Raw genomic sequence first — 21,424 nt, forward strand, 5'->3', positions numbered from 1 at the left:
GTTTAGGTCTAGGGTTGATTAATAAGCTTGAGTCAAAGATTGCTGCCACACCTCCACCTCGGCCTGTGTTTCGAGGGATGTGACAGTTACTGTAACTAGGTGGAGTGGCTTCATTTAGACTGACATATTCTTCCTGCTGTAACCATGTTTCAGTAAGACACAATAAGTCAATGTGATGTTCACTTATCAAATCATTCACTAACAGAGATTTAGATGTGAGAGATCTGATATTTAATAGTCCACATTTGATTGTCCTATTACTTTCTACTATAAGAGGAGTCATCTTAATTTTAATTAGGTTCTTATGAATAACTCCTCTGGAGTTGATTCTTGATTTATATAATTTAGGTGGGCGGGGGGCAGACACAGTCTCTATGGGGTACTGGGAGCGTTGGGTGGGTAGCAGCTGCAAGGAGACAGCAGAGAGGTGTGTAAGACTGCGACCCTGCATCCTGGACTCAACTCTGGGTTGTCATAATTTAGGTTGTAAAACAAACTCGTCAGGAAAGTGAAACAGCTGGAGCAGGAGTCATTCCAGTCACACAGTAGGCCCACAGCTAGACACAGTCAGTGTAACATTAATACAGTAAATGTAAACAACAAGACTGGTGTTATTTTATACTTTTCATATTGTAACAACTACAACGCTGTGACACAGAGGAACAAGTTATTTTTATATATCTTATATCAAGCTTTGGGTATACAGACAGTACTTGTTAGTACAGTATGATCATATTATTAAGGTTGTAGCTAATGATTATCTATTAATCTGCTGATTATTTTCTCGATGAATCAACCTGGTCAGGAAGGAGTGCGGCATGTCCATCAGTTTCTGAGTCGGTAAACTTTTTTCCGACCAACAGTTCAGAATTCAAATAGAACCGCTTTACTGTGATAGAAAACAGAAACACACAAAATCTTCATCAGTGATACTGAAACAAATAACTGAGTATCAAAATAGTTGGCAGCTCTTTTCCTACTGATCAGTTCATTGTTGTACCCCTGCCTATTGTTGACCTTTCTTTTTTTATGGGATTTGTGAAGAAACACTAATTACGATGGGAATTTACATTTCCTCACATGCACATTTGGTTCATTTGCAGACCAACAGTAAAGCCTTCACCGCCAAGACGTCATGTGTGCGGCGGCGCTATAGCGAGTTTGCCTGGCTGAAGAAGAAGCTGCAGAAGAACGCTGGTTTGGTGTAAGTTGTTATGAGGAGCCAGCAGCCGCTGCTACTGCTGCTTTCCCCAGGAGATGGCAGTGAGCTTTCCAGTGGTACAAATGTGGGCCTCAGGCTCTGGGGCCATTTTACACAGTCTGAGAGCTATACATCATATGATACTGATGTTCCAGTTTATTAATCTGGTGCTCTATAGATGCATTAATCAAATTTTTATATTAACAGAGTAGCACGTGTATGTCAGTGACATACCGCCCTTGGGCCAAATGTGACCCTCTACAAAAAACATTTGGCTCCCTAATGACAGCTGTAGTCTTGCCTGTCATTATTTAATGCACATTAGAACCTTGACATGATTGACTGTAGATAACACTGCAAACACCAGGATTATTTAAATCTCAATAAATGAGCCTGTGTTACATCAAATCCTGCCCCACATGAAGAAAAGTCACATGGTGTTGAGATAAACTCTTATGACCTTTAGAAGAAAATTTGGCTTATGTAACTCTAACACATTTACATTAACAACAGTATTTTCATCCATCCATTCATAAATTGTTTCATCACACATCTCCAAAACAAAACATATGTTCACATGTGGCTGCATATCAACACGGACAGTGAAGCATATCTGCACATTTGTCGCCCTAGGCCAATCCCAGACCTTCCAGGAAAATCCTTCTTCTCCTTCTGCAATGAGGACTTTCTGGAGAGGAGAAGAAAAGGACTGCAGGTCTTCCTGGACAAGTCAGTTCATTTTGTTCTTCTAAAAGAAGTTACAGTTTTGCAATGCAAACCTCCTGTCAAACAACATTCATGGTAACAGATATTTACTTTTTGACCTTTTGTCCTGACAGAGTGGTGCACATGACAGTCTGTCTATCAGACAGCCAGCTCCACCTGTTCCTGCAGACCCAGCTTCCGGTCGGTCACATCCAGGACTGTATTCAGGGCCACACTCCCTACTCTGTAACGGATGCCATCCTCACCTATGCCTCATCCAATCAGGGCTTGGTTCAGGCTCAGGAGGACGATTCCATCAAGGAGCCAAGTTTGACCATTTCTTACGAGTCCATGGAAAGGTAGTGTTGTAAATTATTATTGTAGTGCCGTTGATGTGAAAATCGCCTTTTGCCTATGCGTTTTCCCTTACTGTTTAAAGCTATGTAATTTTGAAGTTATTTTTACTGCTGCTAAATGAATATTGGATGCAAACAGATACTCATAAGGGCATCATTTTCTAATGTATTGAATTACAGAAGCTTATTCACTTGCTCAGTTAGGTGAGAGGATTGTCATGACTCTTGTCTTTACTGTAAAGCCAGTTAGCTTAGCTTGGTATTAAGTCTGTTAAGGATTAAGTCTTCTTTTGTCAAAAGAAACATGCATGTGTTAAAGTAAATTTTCCTTTTCCCACTCAACAGCCCAGCTCCTCATCAACCTTACCTACAAACTAAAGGGACCTTCAGCCCTGAGCTCTTGCCATGTGGCGACCCCGACCCTCTTGAGGATTTACTGGAGCTCTGTGTTGACAACAGAGTTGGGTTACAGCACAAGGAGAAATCCTCAGTAAGAAGCTCCAAGAAGGACAACCATCTAGAGGCTGTTGCTGAGTGTGACTGTGGCCTGTCAAACGTAACCTTTTTTCTGGGTGATGACCAAGATGAACCCGAAAGCCTCAGCCTTGCAGAACAGAACCAGAAGATGAGCTGTCGCATACAGACACCAGTGGAGGTGCACTCACCCATGGAGGAAAAGGAGAGCATTATGACATTAGATACAGAAGAAAAGACTGTTGCTCAATCAGAAGGAAATCAGTTGGACAGCCCTGGAGAAGCAAAAACTGAAAAGGTTATCTGTGAGCCTGGAAAATGTGTGAATGCAGTAGCCACTTTAGATTTTAAGGACAATGACTCTGAAGAACAGGTTGTAGAAAGTGAAGCCAGATCACAGGAGGAATTTCTGGAAGGCTGCTCTGAAAGGCAGGTTTTAGAAAATCACGTCATCACTGAGGTCAACTGTCGCAAAAATGTTGATAGCAGCAAGGGTCACATGGCAGATGTCAAAAGTCTGAAAGATCCTGAAATCTCAGACAGACAAAGACAGCCAGACAGTGATGAATGTGGAAGCACAGAGGAGACGCCTCTTCAGTCTCAAGTCCATGATGAGACTCACAACATGAAGAATGTCTCAGGGGTGGAAAGTAGTGGCAACGACACTGTGCAAGAAATGGCTCAGGAACAGGAAATGGATTTGGTTGGGACCATAGATGAGAGCAACGAGGACAGCCAGCCACTGCTGTCTTCAGGTGAAAGCATCATCAAGGTCAGTGATGAAGAAAGGATCAGTGTCGAGATTCAGGCTCCAAACGGCTACGTGCAGACTTCTCCTGTGGAGGGTGAACCCTGGTCAGATGTTGAGGCTTCCAGAGGGAACACTGTGGACCTACAGATGAATGGATGCCCTGTGGAAAATGACAATTCTGCCTATGAGGAGGAGGAGGAGGAGGAGGAGGAGGACCCATCGTACATGACCTCTCTGAAACTTAACTCAACTGTGGCTGGTGGAGATTTGACTGCAAGTAGTGACTTCTTGGAGAGCAAATATGTTCCTCCACCCAAGTGTGCAGAGCGGGAGAGCCTGTCATCATTGTCTCTGGACGCCTCAGAAGAGACTCACGAGGTGGAGGTGCATTAGCTTATCAGCTGAGGCACTTCCATGAGAGCGTGCAGCCCCTGTAAAGGCTGTTGACCCTCTCCGAGCCAGAACAATGGATGATGGGAACTGCTCTCTGCCAAAGACATGCACATTATCAAGATACTTACTTCTTGTGTTGTACTCATTATAATACTGTCTTTACAGTGTACGTGCATTGAAGTGAACTTCTGGTTGCTGTAATTGTTCCTACTGTACCTGCTTCCTGATGTGTAATGGAGATGGTCCTCATTTCAGTCAGAAATGCTTCATGAAGGTCAGTTGACACCAGTATGAGGCTTCAGCAGTGAGTGGGTTTCTTCCAGATTTAGTGTATTTAGTACCAGCTTCAGTTACTCACAGGCAGTATGGACAAGGAGGAACTATTTTAAATTTTTTTTAACATTTGCATTTTCTTTTAAAGTGTCTTAATTTATAACGTCCTGAACGAGAAAAACATGAGCTGCACCTTTAGAACAACACCAATTTACATACACTAAAGTTTATCGGAGAGTCTGCTTTGTTTGTGGCCTGACCTCCATACACTACTGCTGCTTGTGATTCTTATTCATTGTGCTGCATTTAAAAGGGAGTCAGAGTTTACTGTGCCATTTTACACAGATGAAGGTTTGCACATTTTTATTTTGTGTAGCAGAGCTCGCAGCACAGCAGAGGGTCTCTCACTGCCATGGGATCTACTATAACAAAAGCTGACTGGGTTTTGCCAGCTTTCTACACTGGAAATGAGGTTCAGTCTTTTGCAAACTTGAGTTGCATTTAAAAAGTTTTTTTGTTTTTTTTTATATTTTGAGACAAAGACGTGGCCCCTCTTCTGAGAAAACTACTGTTTTATAACATGGATCTACGAGGACAGTGGTACAACCTGAGTGACAGGTCCATGTAAATGCACAAACTAATTTTATTTCAAATAAATTTTGTCGTCTTTACTATGGTGTTTTACCCCAGTTCTTTTATTGGACAGATCTGAATAACGAAGGAGTCCGTCTCTCTTCATTTTAATGCTGATTTATTTTTAAAGCCACAAATAAAATTACAAACATGACCCGGGTTGTTCCTTCCTCCAGAGAGACAGGCTGGCTGCTGGAGAGAGGAGATCCCGGAAACACAGAGCATTTATAAGGTTTTGGGCTAACCCCTTACACAAAAACATTACAAAACATCATGAGATGGAGACAGTCCAGCGTCTCCTCCTCTTATCTAGAGCTCCAGCTGCATAGAGCCGCTGGCCATAACAAAATGAAGAATTCTGTGTATGTGCTGTTACGTGGTGCGTAACTAAAACAATCATTCAGACATAATTCTAACACAGGATGAATACAAGAAAACAATTGGTGTCAAGGTACACTTTTCAGAATCAACATTGTCTTCTAACCTTGAAGCAAAGCAGACTGGAGCAGACTTTGAATCTTACTAAACTACATTACTAACACATTTGATTCAACACATTAATGTCTAATAATTATCTGACTGATTTACTCATTTCTAACGTGTCACATTTGACTGTTTCTTTCTGCCTGTTTTTATGCTATTAACCTGATCCAACACACATCAAGGCAAGACAGTGGTGCAATCCTGCCTCCTGGTGGCGCTCAGGTTATTAGGTACATCCAGCTAAAACTGAGTCGGTCTAATCTGACAGTCCTGCAATAAATCCTCCTTCATGAAGGTGATAATGTTGTTTAAACTGTTTCAGATGCACTGAATCAACTGGATGATCAGTTTGGAGGCTGGAGTTTGTGCTGCTGTAAAACTATTATACTGACAAGTGTTTCAAATTTGTCGACATTTCTATCACTGAGGCTAGGCTGAATGACAAACTGCAGCATATGAACTGATCATGCAGCTGAACGTGAAACAATGCACAGAAAGCAGCAAATGATAGTTGATATGTGTTCTACTCCAGACAGTATGTGGTTTAAATATGGATACATATTGTAATATCTGCAATTTTTAAAAAATGTCAAGTGAGGAAACAACCACTTAATTTATTGGAACTCATTTACAATAATTTTAGCCTGTAAATCATTCAGTGTATCATTACACCATGATTATTCAATTTGCACTACGGTTGCAACAAATTACTATTATCAGATATCATGATTTGTGTATAAATATTAAAAAATACTCTTACAACGAAAACTTTTACCAGACCAAGACCATGCAGTTTGTAACTTATACAAAAAAAAAAAATCTCACATTTGAGAAGTTGAAACCACAGAAGAATTAATAATTGTCACTTAATTTTATGTCAAATGGTTAAATAATTGACCAATTGTCTCAGCTCACACCCTTTATAAATGGCTTACAGTGTGGAGGAAGAAGTACTACTGCAGCAGATCTCCATGATATAAATTTATGAGAATAATTTCCAAATTATAACTGATTATCTGACAGCTGAAATCATGGACATGTCAGCAGCAGCTCTGCAGAAGGAAAAAACCAAACACTATCAGATAAACATGCATTAATAATTCACAATTCATTGAAGCTGTGCCTATCTCACAGTATTAGGAAATCATTTTGTTAAATAGGACAACTGACACTGTAATCATGCGTTTGTTGCACATATTTATTTTCAACTATTGCCCATTGCACCATTCAGATTGCTTTATGCAGTACTTCTTCCAGCCAGCAGATACCATAAATGGCAGGTCAACGACTGAATATGCCTCAGTGGCAATCTGGATGAGTACCAGGGGGACTGTTTCTGTGTATTAGGCCACAGTAATGGTCCATAATGCTGATGATAAGAGCGTGCGTCGGTACCTGTTGGGGCTCAGATGATGTAGGCAGGGTGCAGGAAGTCTTTGGGGACGATACCCACGGCGCCGTTCAGCTCACCGACCCACCAGCCATGTATGTTGTACTCCTGAACCCAAAATAAATAAATGAATCTCTGATGAGTCCAACAAGTAAAGCAGCAATCTCACTTTTTTTTTTATGATTGTTTTTATTATAATATTAAAAGCAACATTTTGAACTGAAACTATACGTGGCCCTGATTTTACAGCAGCTACTAAAATAATGCAGTTAAAATGCTCTTGCACTGTGTAAACTCAACTTCAACAAAGGAAATAAAGAAAAGCCTGGATGCAAAACACCCACATCCAATATTCTGATTTAAAAAAAAAAGGATCCATTAACCTGGAGGGGTTTCATTAAACAATAAGACGACAAAGAGTATGTACATAACGGCCTGCGTGAGTCCGACCGATCATAAGATTTAATTTTTGTTCTGTGATTTAAACAAATACAGAAACAGGACCTGAGGTTTCCTTGTGTAAAATCACGTTCAGTCAATTTTATTTATATACTATATGGAAAGACCCCTTTAAAAGAAACTAAACTTTAACCAGGAAAAAAATGGAAATGTGCACAGAAAAAAAGAGCTACAGCTGGTGGATCACAATAGATTAAAATGTAACTCAACCTGGTGACTGACAACATAAAACAAATTTTTGTCAGTTTCATATTAATATTAATAAGCGGTTTTAGACGGCTGGTAAAACGCAAGCAAACATTTGTCACTTCTTAGGAGCAAGTGTGCTCATTCTGGACATTTTACAGACTGAACAAACAAAAAAATCTAATGTATTGTGATTAAGCTTAATTTGATTTAATTAGTTAAAAACAAAATTAAGATCTACATCTGTTACTGTAGTTAAAAAGCACTATAGAGGTCCTGGTTTTGAGTGGCAAAATTAAAAATATGTTATGAGCTAAACAGGACATGGGAGTGTATCAACAAGATGATGTTGACAATAATACTATAATAATATTAAAAAATAATTTCATCACACTGAGCTGAAGTCATTTGAGGCTAAAATTTGGCCTTAAAATATGTGTCCCTCTTTTTAAACCAAGGCTTAATTTAAGGTTGAATTAAGTTGCTTTTTTTACTGTTTTTAATATTTGTGGTATACATTTTTGAAAGTATTAAAATTAATCAAAATGACTTTTGGGCAGAATGTGAGATTTAAGTTGCATTTATTCTTCAGTGAAAAAATCAAATCAAATCAACAGGATTAAATGTTTATGCTCCTGATCACAATAATTTATTATTTAGTTGAATGTTCTATTAAATTTGATACTTTATTTAGCAGTGAAAATCTTATATACCTACATCCCTTAAAGAATTGAAACATGCAGATATTTTACATGTACAACATTTTCAAATCTAAAAGTGGAGTTTCAGCTGTGTGAGTATAAAATAACTACACCTTTTATTCATTCTTACATGTGTTAAAGTGCTTTAGGAACACAAGTCATATCAGTCACCACAAGGTCATCTGATCACAGGAGCTGGGCTCCAACCAGATCTTGATCATGGTCAATATTTGGCTTTGTACTACGTGTGTTAGTACATGTAAGCAGACACACACCAGTTTATAACATTCTTATCTAAGACTGGAATCAGATCAAGTTCTTGCTGTAAAAACGCACCCAGGCTCTGACATAAACGGCGTTTCATCCCGACCTGACACATCTCCACAGCCACAGAGGCCTGCAGCTAATGAGAGGTGTCTGGACAGCACGGAGGGATGGCTCACTCAGAAAATGATAAAGTTCAGACTCTAGTGTTCTTATGGCTCAGAGAGGTACACACAATAAGCAGACTGTCCACCCAGGCCTCATTGTGTTCCCCTACAAACCTCGATGACAGCTCTGACTGGGATGCTCCAGCATGCTTGGCTCTCTGACAAACTGACAGTTCAGGGTGTTCAAGCTCATAATGCAGGGAAAAGTTACGTCCAAAATGGTCTTTTTATGCCCCCCATAAGACTGGAGAGGGAAAAGTCCGGTTGCGGAAAGCTGGCTCTGGTTCCCATTTGAGAGAATGTGAACAGAGGTGGAGGAGAAGGGAGACAGACGGACGGGGGGGGAGGCATCGGAAAGAGGGAGCAAAACAGTTTTTCTCTCCCTTGGGGGCGTCGCAGCACTATTCCACCGACCGTAGTAACAGAGAGTTTTATTTATCTTCCCGGCCCATCTGTGCAGTCAGTCTCAAATTCTCCCTGAGAAAGGTCTTTTGGATTATCAGCGCCACCATTTTAATACAACTGCTACATCACAGAGTGGGTGCCAATGCGGTGCAAGTCTGTCAGGCGTGCAGAGTCCATCTTCCTCATACTTGAAATGGGTTCATCCAGAGTACACCTGCTGTCATAGGGACATTCCAAGAGGCGTGGAGAGCAAATTATCCAAATGATAAAAACTAAGCTAACTCCTCAATGCCCTCTTCCTTCTGTTTGTTTTCCTCCTTTTGTCTTTTAGGTTGATTTGTTTCAGTGTGATTCTGCATCTGTGGCAATGAACAGGCTTAAGAATGACTGGACAAGTTGTTCATGAAGACATTCCCTCTAAGATGCTCTGGGGTGAGAAAAATCAAGAGTCCATGAGCGGCTCAGTTCTGGGAAATGTCTGGTTGAGTCTCATTAACACGATGTACACTGTGTGCGAGGTGACACATATCAGAGCCTGTGTTAGCTGCAACCTGGCTGCAGATCACATCAACTCTGTGTGGGAGCGATGGAAGGAAGGGGGGGTCGAACAGCGCCGTGTCGTGGTGGCTGTGACGTGTTGACTCGCTGACCTCCCGGTGACTCCTCTGCCGAGAGAGCAGGGAATGAGCGTGGGCGGGGCTGGCGCGGAGAGCAGGTTGCCATGACAACACCTGCAGTATACCAGCGCAATCGTTTATTTACCACTCAGGGGGCTGGCTAATGGTGGCATTCTGATAGGCCCATCGCTCAAGTTCCCGACCGGAGGATGGAGTGATAGCTACCCGTGCCTGAAGCAGGGAGAAGGTGAGTCGTGGTTGGGTGGATGCAGTGAAAGACGACGGGTGAGACAGGTGTCATGTCATGCCTCGGACACGTAACCAAACAAAACACAGCTTCAACATCTCTCTGCTTCGTAAGAAATGCATCTTTGCTCAGTAAAATGTAAAATTCAGTAAAGATCCTGGCTGCATGTCCTCTTCCTGTCCTGTTTTCCTTCCTCAAACACACACCCGTGCAACCAGATGGAACATACACACACACGCACACAAAATCCCAAATGCATACAAACTAGGGGGAGTGCTAATAAGCCTGACACATGAGGCATCTTTCCTCGACCACCAGCTGACTGAGGCAATCTCTTCCTCCCTCCTCATCTCCAACCCCCTCCCTCCTTTCCCCCATTCCATTCTCCTATAGCTGTCTTTCCTCTTGTAACCTCTCTGTTGCCCCCCTCCCTTCTCCTCTACATAGACTGATCAAATACACTGCAGCTCTCTGCAGTTCCTCTATCACTAGTCACCCTAATAAAGAAACATGGACATCTCTATCAGACAGAAACCCATGATCTATAATCCACAATCAGGTTAGCAAGTCCTCACTGCAGGTACACCGGTCCTGGTAGTACCTGAAACCATGCGAGACAATGCTTATTTTGGGGCGTTCTAAGAATTCTGAGCCAAAAAAAAAATCTTGTTGAAAGCCATCTAGAAATATTGACCATAATTCTGCACAACCAGAGATTGAAATGGCTACTTAGTGTCCATTTTTTTCCAAGTGGGCTTTTAATTAAATCAGTGAATTGGCTTCAAATTGGAAACATGACAGAGCATGAGAACGTTTGAAAATATCTCAGGGACGATGAGATTTAATAAAAAGAAAACCTACTCGCTCCTTTCTAATGCACGCTTGGGATTACAGATAGCTCCTTAACTTAATAGCAATTTAAAGTGGATTTGTGTATGCCACTGAGTGTCTGTAATGATGGCTGTTTACGCCACCCCTCATTTATAATAATTAAGCGGAATGGATTGGGGGTGTGTTGCTCGGACGTGGTTCTGGGCTATTGGCTTGGGCTGAATAATGACCTACTGTATTTGACCGGGGGATGACCGCTGCCTCCTGCATGACCCCAAACCCCAGACTCGCCCCCTGCTACTTTGGGTGGTAAATAGGATGTCTTGCCTGTCTATAGCGTCTTGGTGTCTATGGCCACAATAGCAGCTAGGGGTCTTTAAATGGGTGTGTGACAGAGAAAAGGAGAAAGGAGGGGGGACAGAGTTCATACAAAAGAATAAAGGAGCCCCCCTTATCTCTCTTGCTTGACTTTTCCCATCTGATTGTTTGGCCACTTTCCTTTTCTTTGGCTGCGGTCAGTCGGTGTGACCTGTGGGCAGTGGGCCAAACCGGCTTGAAGCCTGTTACGACCCTGAAGCAAGACTGTCAAAAGTAGCTTGGATAGAATGAGTGGCTGTTTTAAAATATTTTTAAAATTAGTTTTAAAATTTTAATATCATAAATTGCATTATTAGTGACTATAAATCAGCTTTTGGTGTTTGTACAAGTTATTTAATAAAAGTGTCCTGCTACAAGAGTGTGCTGAAAATCACCACAAGGTGTCAGTGGTGTCCATGTTCTCAGCATCTGAACAAGCAGCTGTAGCTCAACACTTTGGCCAAATGTTAAGTGACTCTGCTTTGGGAGATGCACCGGATTGGCTGACCCCTCTCCCTCTCTCTGTGTTTCGATTGGACAGGATTGAGAGGTGAGCAGAGCAAAGAGGGAGAGGTGGCAGCAGCGTTTGCCAGAGTTTAAAGGACCCCGGATGGGTTTGTGCCATAAATCTCTTCCCACTCCATCCCGCCGTTCTCCATGAGTGCCTGTGGGAATACAGGAATGTGACAGCTGACCTGTAGAGCCCATGTCTCTTGATTGTAGCTATATAAATTAGAGGGTAGGAATGCAGGACAACCTTATGGTTTAGTGGGGGACAGCTATGTACACAGGCATTACAGGGTGAAGTGAAACAATAGCCTTTAGCCACTGTGATGAATTAATCCAATGCTGTAACAACATACTGGAAATCCTGTAACAAATTCCCCTTTGAATGTTACAGGCTATGATGCCGTTTAGATCGTGCGGATGAAGTGGAAATGTGTGTGAAACATCACAACAATTTAAATCAAGTAAAAAAAATCTGAGTGTGTGATACTGCAAAAAACTGAGCTTGCTGATATTTGTTATCACACACTAAAACATCAGCGTAAAGCCATAATGTGTATTAGAAAAATGCAAGCTCCCAGAAATGAAATGCCAAAGCAAAGATCACAAGACGGATGTCACTGTGTGTTTCTACCTCATGTATCAGCATGCCGAGCGTTGCCATCAAGCCCTGCGGAAAGCGAGCTAGGCATCGCTGAAACCGGCAGCAGAGGCACACTACGAGATTAATTCTCCTGAACTAATGGAATTCATATGAGTTGTGAGGTTCCTAATTTATTTACTTTGTCAGTGATACACAGATATGTGCGCGCACCCGGCAACACACAAGGGGAAAAAAAAAAAAAAACACAAATACAGTAAAAATGCCCCCACTTTACAGTAAGTGAGAGATCAATAATGATGGATTAGGGCCTTTTATACAATCGGCATGTTCTCCTCAGTTCACAGCCATAAGACACCATGCCTGTGGCTATCCCATTCTGCACTTTGGCAGTCAATCACATCCCAGCTTTAAATATAACAGTTTGTTAGCGCCATTGATTTAGCACTTAGAGCGTGTCCTTATTACCTTGTAATTATGGTCAGTGTTGACATAACAGCACAGACAACCAGGCCTCCCACCCTCTATGAGAATTTATGGGGCCTGGTTTTATTACGGCCATTTCATGTGTCTGGGTCCCCAGTTAAGTGACAAACTTGAGTTCTAGCCAAGGGTCCGTATTTCACTCATCGAGGTCAGGGTTCTCAGGAATCCCCATAAAGCTGAACAGTTGCGGGCCCTGGTGTACACACAGAAAAAGCAGGGAAGCCCTCCCCACGGGCTCATTAAAATAAACAGCCGATTACAGGCTATAATCCAAATAATGCTATTCATGAGGGAAATGTGATGCCATTAGGACACAAAATGAGACACGGGTGGAATCATGTCCTCACACAAAACCAAACATTCAGAAGCAGTCCAAAGATCCCCTCTAAATAATTTACAACCAGACTCTTGCTTTAAATCCATTAGTAGATGGCTAGAATACTCTCTCCCAGTTCGTCACTGTGTTATGACTTCAGCACACGGCTGGACAAAACAAGAGTAATGTGTGTCATTAAGATTGTGTGATACTACAACTAAGTCTTGCTTCCAACCTGGACTTCCTTTGCTTCTAAAGTCTCCAGTGAGGAGGTAATCTGAACCATACACTGGAAGGTAATAGGCCAGGGCTGAGGCTGTCTGAGGTGGATCTGTAGCACTAGCCAGGTCCCCATTGTTTCCCCAAGTATGCTGCCTTTGTCATCCTTATGTGAAAAATGGACATGGCTGTGCTGACATTTTCTCCTATCAACTAGCACACACAGACAGTAATGGCTGGCATCTCATTAATCTGGCACTGCCAAGAGAACCTCAATTAAAAGTCCATCTTGTGCAAAGAGCATATTTCACCTGTGCCACATCTGCTCTTATAAACAAAAAATAAATAAATAAAAAAAACACTTACGGATTCGGTTTGTTCATCTAACCCTAAATCTTTGACTTATTTATTTACTAAAGAAAGTGACAACATTATTGTTTCTGTACTAAAATAGAAAACTTTACAGATAATTAAAATTCACTGGCTCTAACTGCAAATCGTCAGGTTGAATAAATTTTCTCAAACTCAATCACATAATTACTAACAAAAAAGCTCAGTATACTGTAATTTCTTCCTCCCACTGCTCTTCAAATAATTTAGCCCAAACACAGAACATGATGATTCAATTTCAAACCGACCAATAGCAACAGTCTGTATGCAGCAGAGTAAGCGTGCCCAAATTACAAGCTACTGATTTCCAGTGGGGTGGCTTTTCACTGGCAGATACTCTGCATGTAACTACAAGATGGTCGTAAAACATGAGGAAATGGATTGAGAGAAAAGGGCTGAGATGCACGATGGCTTCACCTGCAGTTTATGTCAAACAGAAAGGAAGAACCTCGCATGGCTGCCTACTCAATTAACCCCTGTGATAGAGGCTCCATAATGAACAACAGCACCATTACGCAGCGCCCGAATGGCACTTCACCCTAGTGGCCTGCAAACAGACAATGCCACTGTTGATGCTTCTCTGTTGCATCGAGACGCAAGTGCTCACTAACAGAGGAATTTAGATGTTGGGGATATCAGCACGTTCAGAAAGTAAATGAGGACAAAGTGATTACTGATACTGTTTAACCCTTAAATAATTACACATTTTATACATCTGCATCACATTTTACTCATTTTAAACTACTGTAATTGCTCCTGCAATTATGTCCAAGTCAGTGGCAAAATCAGGAATGGTTCCCATTAGAGATGAGCAGCAGAATAGTAATCTCCAGTTCAAACTGACTGAGACGTGCGGTCAGAGTTCTGAGAGAAGTTTAAATAACCTCTTGGATTATTTATATATTATCTGCTGATGGTGTTGCTGACCTTGCTAATGATATAGATGAGATCTCCTCTCTGGAAGGCCAGCTCATCTTCCTCGTCGGTCTGGCATTCCCATATACCCTGGTAGTAGTTAGCATAATCTGATGAGCAAGCTGAAAGGAAATGAAGAGCATGCATTTAAATAAAAGATCAAAACAATGTTTTTTTCACACATATTAGACAAAAACTATTCAGCTTGAAACTTTCTCATTATTAGTACAAGACTGTAATGAGATTCTGACCTGGTTTGTTGTTGTTCTCATTGCTTTCATCCATTGGATCTAGGAAATCATCTTCTAAACAAACAAAGCACAGCAACAACAGGTATTTGTCACAGAATATTTATCCTTGTCTGACTTAAGTTAGCATTTTTAAAACAGACACCAAGGCCCAAGTTTTTGGACATGAGAAAAAAAAAGCTAAATAATGAAGCATTACCTGCTGTGGGCCTCATTTTGGTTTGTCTCACACATTAATGGGCAAATTCACAACTTAAAAAAGCATAAAGATACACCAATATACAAAAAATAAATTAAAAGGATTGTCAGATAATCTCTGATATCCCCACGTGACACAAGAAATGTATTTTTCTTTAACTATACTGAATTCCTCAGTGAGTATTAATTTTTTCAAATGTATCAGAGTCCGAGGCAGGAAGAGTTGAAGAAAAAGAGGCTGTCTTTAAAGCGTGCAGAGGCGGACAAGTCATCGACTGTGGGGCGTGGCACCTGGTGGTCTGAGAGGTGACACAGTGATATGCCTGCCCTCGGTCTCCCACATCCATCCTAAACACTAGCAGGCTGACAGCAATGCCACAACCCAGCAACACTATCCAGCTTCCAGCACAGCCTGCGCCTCTGCTTCCAGGAAGAGCAGTGAGAATGACACACACGCGCACACACGCACACACACTGTAGATCCACCACATGCATATTTGTGATCAGGTATACAGTTTTTATTTGAATGCAGAAAGCTTCTCCATCTATGTGAGGGAGGTCTTTGTCTTCTCAAACACACACAATAACCAACACTTTCAGGCTGTTGCATGTTTCATTAACAAAATTGCTCATTTCTTTAAAATACATAATCATGGTTTTCCTTAAAAAAAAAAAAAAAACCAAGACATGGCAGTGCACTGTTAGCACAGCAACAGAGAAAAAAAAACAGATTTTAATTTTGTTTGCAAAGGGTTCAAACATTTGTTCACTACTCTTCAACTGCTGTAGAGAAGAGCATCCTTCAGTCGAGAGGCCGCCGCTATGGGCCACTGGTTTCTATATCAAAATGATTTAATTTTCCAGTCAATAAAATCAGTCATCAGCAACAGAGCCACTACCACCATCACTCTGCATTCTGCTGGCAACTGAGCTACGTTCGGAGTTTTGCTCTGATAAAACTGAGGGAGTTCATCACCTAGAAAATGATGCCTCAGTCCTACTCTGCATTTCTCTGCTGGTGTGGCTGTTACACTGCAAGAGGAATCAGACACAATTGAGCTAATTCTTAATATTTTCTTAATATTTTCAGATATTTAATGATAACTTTGGGAAAATAATATCAAACTTGAACAGCTACTCTAAGTTATCATAAACATTCATGGGAGCAGTAAAAGAACTAAAATGTAACCAAATACAAAAATGTGTGTATTTGTTTAGAAAGGACAACTCTTTAAATGCAAGCACAAGCAGCTTTCTTCATCTTTTTCAATCCGGATCAATGAAAATAACCTTAACAATCAAATAATTTAATAGTACCTAATCCCTGTGTAGAGGCTGTGAGTAAAGAGAGGTACAGAATGATTGATAAGTGAAGGGGTGAGAAAGTGAACGAAAGAGCTCGTCATTCGATATGCCATCTGTGGTCAGGGTCTGTACCTCCTCCCAGATGGCTCTGAACACCGGAGTGACAGTCTGAAGACTGATTTCCCTCTCACCAGTGATTTTGGCAAAGGCAATGTACTCACTGAGTGAAACAGAATCTTGATTTATCTTATTTAATAGAATGTGTGATGGACGATGGCCCTGAGAAGATCGGATCACTCCTTTTGTCCTTCTCGGGATCTTGTAGCCACCCTGCCATGTGGAGCTGTCTTAGCCTCAGCAGGGACTCTCACACTGTTCTGGGGGTCTCGCAGCACTTTCCATCAAACTCTAATTTCTATTAAACATGTGACTTCAAGAGCTCCAGAGCTATTTTAAGCCCTGAGAGATACAATTTTTACTTCCTTTCAACTAAATTGCTGTTGCTAGGCGATTTTAGCCAAAACTCTGCTTAGTGGATTGAATTGTAGGATATTTGTTGCCTGGCAACATTAGCTAATTGGATGTTCTATGACAGAGCATTCAGTCCTACCCGGCTCTCGCTGATTTCAACAGCATATCTCAACAGAGAGCTCTCGGTGAAATGAGGACAGAGACCAGAGGAGGCAGATTTCTACTCTGTGTAAGGAGACTCTTCCCCTTCCTGCCCTGTATGGCTCTGCAGCAGCCACCCCACACCTGACAAGCTTATTAGTGTTGCTTGATTTAAAATGACTGATCAGTCTGTGAACTGTAGTGATAGGGAGGCACCTAACAACACCAATATCACAGCCTGGCGAGATCATCACAAATATTTCTTGTTGCAAAGATCCCTTAGGGCTCGAGTGTATGTGAGGCAGACAGACTGTCTATTTGTCTGACTGAGTGTCATGAGGGTTTATGTGTGCAGCACCTTTCTGTCTATTTATCTGTGCATGAGTGGGTGCTGGTGCATCTCTGCATGTGAGATAACCACATCATCATACCTGGCAGCACCTCGTAGATATCCTCCTCCTCCTCGTTAGCCTCCCCTGGGTTTTGTCCTCCTCCCTGTTTGCCACTCTGGGAGGCCTGGGCAGGACCAGTCTGAGGTGGGGGAGAGTCTGTCAACCCCTCAACATCATCATAGGTCTCCTCTTCTTCTTCGTCATCGTCATAGGGGATAGAGCTGGAGCTGAGATCTAAGGAAGGAGAGACAAAGTGATGGGCAGTGTTAGCATCAAGATAGAGTGCATGGGGCACACAAAAGGCACACGCATGCATTAAAGGGTAAAGTAAGAGAAATGTTTAACGTGTTCTGACTGCATAGTAACAAGCACTAAAGGCATTTGGCTTTAGGCTGTAAATAATGACTATTTTCATGATCTATTGATATTGTTTTCCAAATAAGAAATCAATGCTGAGTCTATAAAATGACAGAAAGCAAAAGAAACAACCATTAAAATTTCCTAGAGCCTAAGGTGATGTCTTCAAATTGTTTATTTTGTCTAACAGTTAAAACCTAAGGAACAGTCAGTTTGCACTGACATAAAGCAGAGAAAAGCTGCAAGGCCTCACATTTGAGAAGTCAGAACTAGCAAATGTTTGGCAGTTTTGCTTGATAAATGACTTAAATGGTCTCTTCGGGATCTCTGCTGGGTTTACCAAGTTAAATTTAAGGCATTTTAAGACCTTTTGAATACCTCTTGGTATAAAATGTAATACCAGTTTCACTGTCATACAGGCCAAAGTATGAAAGATAACAGTATAATCCTGTAGGGACGATAAAGCCTACAAGTATTTACCAAATGCATTAATATCACATTTTTCTCAGTACTTCCTAGCAGCATAAAACAATAATATCAATATTTAATCATCTGTATAAACAGCAGAAATGGATGGATGGATTAACCAATGAACAAGTTACTGATTTAAAGCCCATATATGAATTTTACATTGAGTTGAGGGCTGGAGCAACTGCACTGAATAATTTTAAGGCAGCTTTTGCTAAAATCACACACAAAAATCCATTAAACGAATACTCTGTTCAGCTGAGGTTTTGGCTTCACCTCTTTCCTCACATTGTATATCAGCCCCTATCTCTCACATCTTCCCTTTATACAGCATCTTTCATTTATCAAAGAATTTTGTCCATTGGCTTAGTAATTAAGTCCATCCTATATAACGGCATCATTTATTGCATGTTATACCCCTTTCTCTCTCTTCCCACATGTCCTGTCTGTACCTTTGCTCTCATTGTAAATAAATACAGCAAAATGCCTTAAAAAACTTCTTTAAAACGATTTCTATAAATGTATGAAAGTGCACACTGAAAAGAGGAAAGCCAGGTAAATTCAGGAGGTGAAGAGGTTAAAAAAGACATCTACTTGCTCGGGATCAGACTGCATTTAGAAGAAAAACTGGGCTGGAAGGAAGTAAGACAAACTGCCGAGTGTCTGTTACTTCCCGCAAATCAGTGGCCCGGCCCGAGCCCATTTTAGAGTAGAGGAGGCACGGCTGCTCGTTCAGATGGAGGAGCCGTCTCATTGCAGGCGACTGGCCACTGCAACACAGGGTATCAGGTCCTCTGCCGTACACCAGCGGCCAAGCAGAGATCAATGACACAGGAGGATAACCAGAACATCCACCAATCAATTTCCTGTAAGTTGGAATTTGGTAGGTTAGGGAGGGAGTGGCTGGGGAGCGTGGAGGAGGAGAACTAGAGCTACATGACGGTGCACATGACGTGGCGGGTGACATGTCGAATGAGGAGATCAGAACTGGTGTGTTCGACTGTGCAGTTTATGATGGATTGGGTGGTTTTGGTCTGAGTCAGAGACGATAAAGGGCTCCCTTTCACTTCTGACCTTGGTGCTCCTCGGAAACACAAGCAAACTTTAGTAGAACGCTGGCGAAATAAAAAGGTTGGAAGGTATTAACTGCTTTCTCCATTTTCTTATGTGACTTTTAATAAGTCAGCTCAAGTCAATTTTATTTATAAATCCCGGTATCATTTTGTATCGGTGTATGACATCCTCTAACATCCTCTGTCCTTAAACCTCTGATTCAAAGAAAAAGGGAGAAGCAACAAAACAGGGATTGGCTCTCCAAAACAGCCCACACATGCAACACAGTGATGGAAAAACTGCACAAAGACATGGTGGTTTACCTTTAAGGACAAAATTGATCTGGTCCACCCATTCTCTGGCCTCCTGAGGGCTGCTGGCAGTGAACTGGAGGGAGAGAGTGGCCAGAATTCTAGCATTATCACATCTAAGGCTGAATTTATGTGCTGATTTGTATTCTCGGAGGCAAACGTGCTACCGAGCAGTCTAATAAAAAAGATAAAACAAAAACATGTAGAAAAATTTCCCTCTTAAAATAGCGATGAAATATGCTCTAAAATAATCTGTCGCAAAATTTTAATTGAAGCTTATGCATTCCTATTAACAGTGTTATAATCAGGCAGTATGGCTGCCAGTCTGCTTTACCGATACCCGACTTAATTGTTTTCCAAATTTAGATTAAAGCCCAACTGATACTGGATTTTTTATATACTGCCAGTGTTTATTTATTTATACATAATCACATACAGTACATGGGGTGCAACTAATGATTATATCCAAATCGGTCAGAGCAATGTCAGAAAACTGTGAAAAATCCCAATCAAATTTACCTAAACCCAACATCCTCAAATGTTCTGTTTGGTCCAAACAGTAGTCCAAATTCTAAACATATTAATTTTACTGTTTTACACAGTAATACTTATGAAATCAGCAAATATTCAGATCTGAAAGGTCTGAATCTGTGAAGCTTTGGCACTTTTGCTTGAATAATGACAATTAATTGATTGCTGGTTAATTTTAGTTTTGATCATTCCTGAATTAATCACCTAAGAGAAATAATTTTGATCATTTTTTTGAAAATCAGCAACCAGGACAGTGATAGTGATACTTTGTGGGACATTTTACAGTAGAAGAATAAACTCACTGCTCCCTAGTGGACCAAACATACAGTCCTGTTATCATGTATGTATTGCAATTTCCTGTTACTTACTGGATGATATTTACATGATACTAGCACATCTGTGATCAGCTCAGATCAGCCAGTGTTCAATTGTAATTTAGCTGAATCACTTAGAGCACAAGGACTAGTTGATAAAGACACTGCTGCAGTCTCAGAAGTCATAATACCATTTCCATAATAACATCTATCAAGCTATCTTGAATTGCTGACACAGTTAGTGATCTGTGGATGCTTGCTGCAGTGGTAACACAAACCTGGAAAGTTCGTAGACCTGGTGCAAAGAACTCAAAACAGGCATTTTTCTTGGAGTCTTTTCTCAGGTTGGTCACCAGCTGCACACTGTAGCCGTTGATATTTAAGGAACCCTTCTGCTGTTTATCTGTAGGGAGGGGCAAACATGGTACGATGTTATCTGATCTGTTTAAGTATCTGCAATGCTTCTGCATGTTGGCAGGTCAAACAAACCTTTTTCACTCCCATAGTAGTAGAATATCTCATTGTTGAGGACACACCATCTCTTCTGCCACTCTGAGCCAAAGAAGCTGTGGTCTAAACAAAGAACATCAGCAAAAATAGATCCAAATGGAAAATTACTCATGTGCAGATGATTATTCATATACAACATTTGCACACAAATATTTTCAAATACATTGCATGGCTTCTTTAATTCTGCTCAGTTACCTGATGGTTGCAGTTTTCTATGTTGTACTAAAGAGTATTTTACTGCGGCTACCAAAATTGTTCCTATGCAGTGAATCTCACCCCTCAAACACAACTTTCTGTAACTAAAACATGATAAGGCTACTTCACCCAGGGGTGGCATCTATATGCTGCTTTACCTCTGCGTTTCTTCTCCAAGTAGCCCTGCTTCAAGATGTTGCTGAGGTCCTGGGCTGCCACAGGGGGTATGTCCTCAAAGTCTGTGAACACAAGGAGATTAATCAGTCATTCTATAAAAGTTAAGGAAAGAATGGAAAACACCCAACCCAGCTTCCCAGAGACCAAGGTGATTTCTTCCTGTCTTGTATTGATCAACCAACAGCTTAAAATCCAAAGAAATTTAAAATATATAAAAAAGAGAAAAGCAACAAATCCTCACATACAGTATGAGGAGTTGGGAAAGAAAGGTCTTGATAACTGACATGAAATTATTAAATTGCTATTGAAATTCAACAAATAATTAACTAATTGTTTCAGCATTAACTCCTAATAAGCCGCACAAATGTTCAACACACACAGAAACATGATTATAAGCTCCAACCCTGTGGATCAAATCCATTCCTG

The 21,424-nt window shown here is 41.1% G+C and overlaps 2 protein-coding genes across 6 annotated transcripts in view; one reads left to right on the forward strand and one right to left on the reverse strand.

Moving 5' to 3' along the window:
* snx11 (sorting nexin 11) overlaps window positions 1-4,615 on the forward strand; it is a 13,512-nt gene extending 8,897 nt beyond the window's left edge. For both annotated transcript variants that reach the window (XM_020604719.1, XM_020604720.1), the window contains exons 4-7: window positions 1,104-1,204; window positions 1,835-1,930; window positions 2,041-2,265; window positions 2,608-4,615. In XM_020604719.1, coding sequence (XP_020460375.1) covers window positions 1,104-1,204; window positions 1,835-1,930; window positions 2,041-2,265; window positions 2,608-3,880 — 1,695 coding nt within the window. In that variant the 3' untranslated portion in view covers window positions 3,881-4,615. The remainder of the gene's footprint in view (window positions 1-1,103; window positions 1,205-1,834; window positions 1,931-2,040; window positions 2,266-2,607) is intronic.
* skap1 (src kinase associated phosphoprotein 1) overlaps window positions 437-21,424 on the reverse strand; it is a 53,819-nt gene continuing 32,831 nt past the window's right edge. For 2 of the 4 annotated variants that reach the window (XM_020604724.1, XM_020604728.1), the window contains exons 5-12: window positions 20,980-21,060; window positions 20,606-20,689; window positions 20,395-20,519; window positions 19,284-19,347; window positions 17,122-17,316; window positions 14,579-14,632; window positions 14,340-14,449; window positions 5,306-6,767 (exon numbers count right to left, since the gene is read on the reverse strand). In XM_020604724.1, the coding sequence (XP_020460380.1) occupies window positions 6,675-6,767; window positions 14,340-14,449; window positions 14,579-14,632; window positions 17,122-17,316; window positions 19,284-19,347; window positions 20,395-20,519; window positions 20,606-20,689; window positions 20,980-21,060 (806 nt within the window). In that variant the 3' untranslated portion in view covers window positions 5,306-6,674. Of the gene's footprint in view, window positions 890-5,305; window positions 6,768-14,339; window positions 14,450-14,578; window positions 14,633-17,121; window positions 17,317-19,283; window positions 19,348-20,394; window positions 20,520-20,605; window positions 20,690-20,979; window positions 21,061-21,424 lie in introns of those variants that run through there. The other 2 variants (XM_020604727.1, XM_020604725.1) reach the window with 2 other exon arrangements.

Source organism: Monopterus albus, unplaced genomic scaffold (genome assembly GCF_001952655.1).
Source record: "Monopterus albus unplaced genomic scaffold, M_albus_1.0 scaffold67.1, whole genome shotgun sequence".
Classification (NCBI taxonomy): domain Eukaryota; kingdom Metazoa; phylum Chordata; class Actinopteri; order Synbranchiformes; family Synbranchidae; genus Monopterus; species Monopterus albus.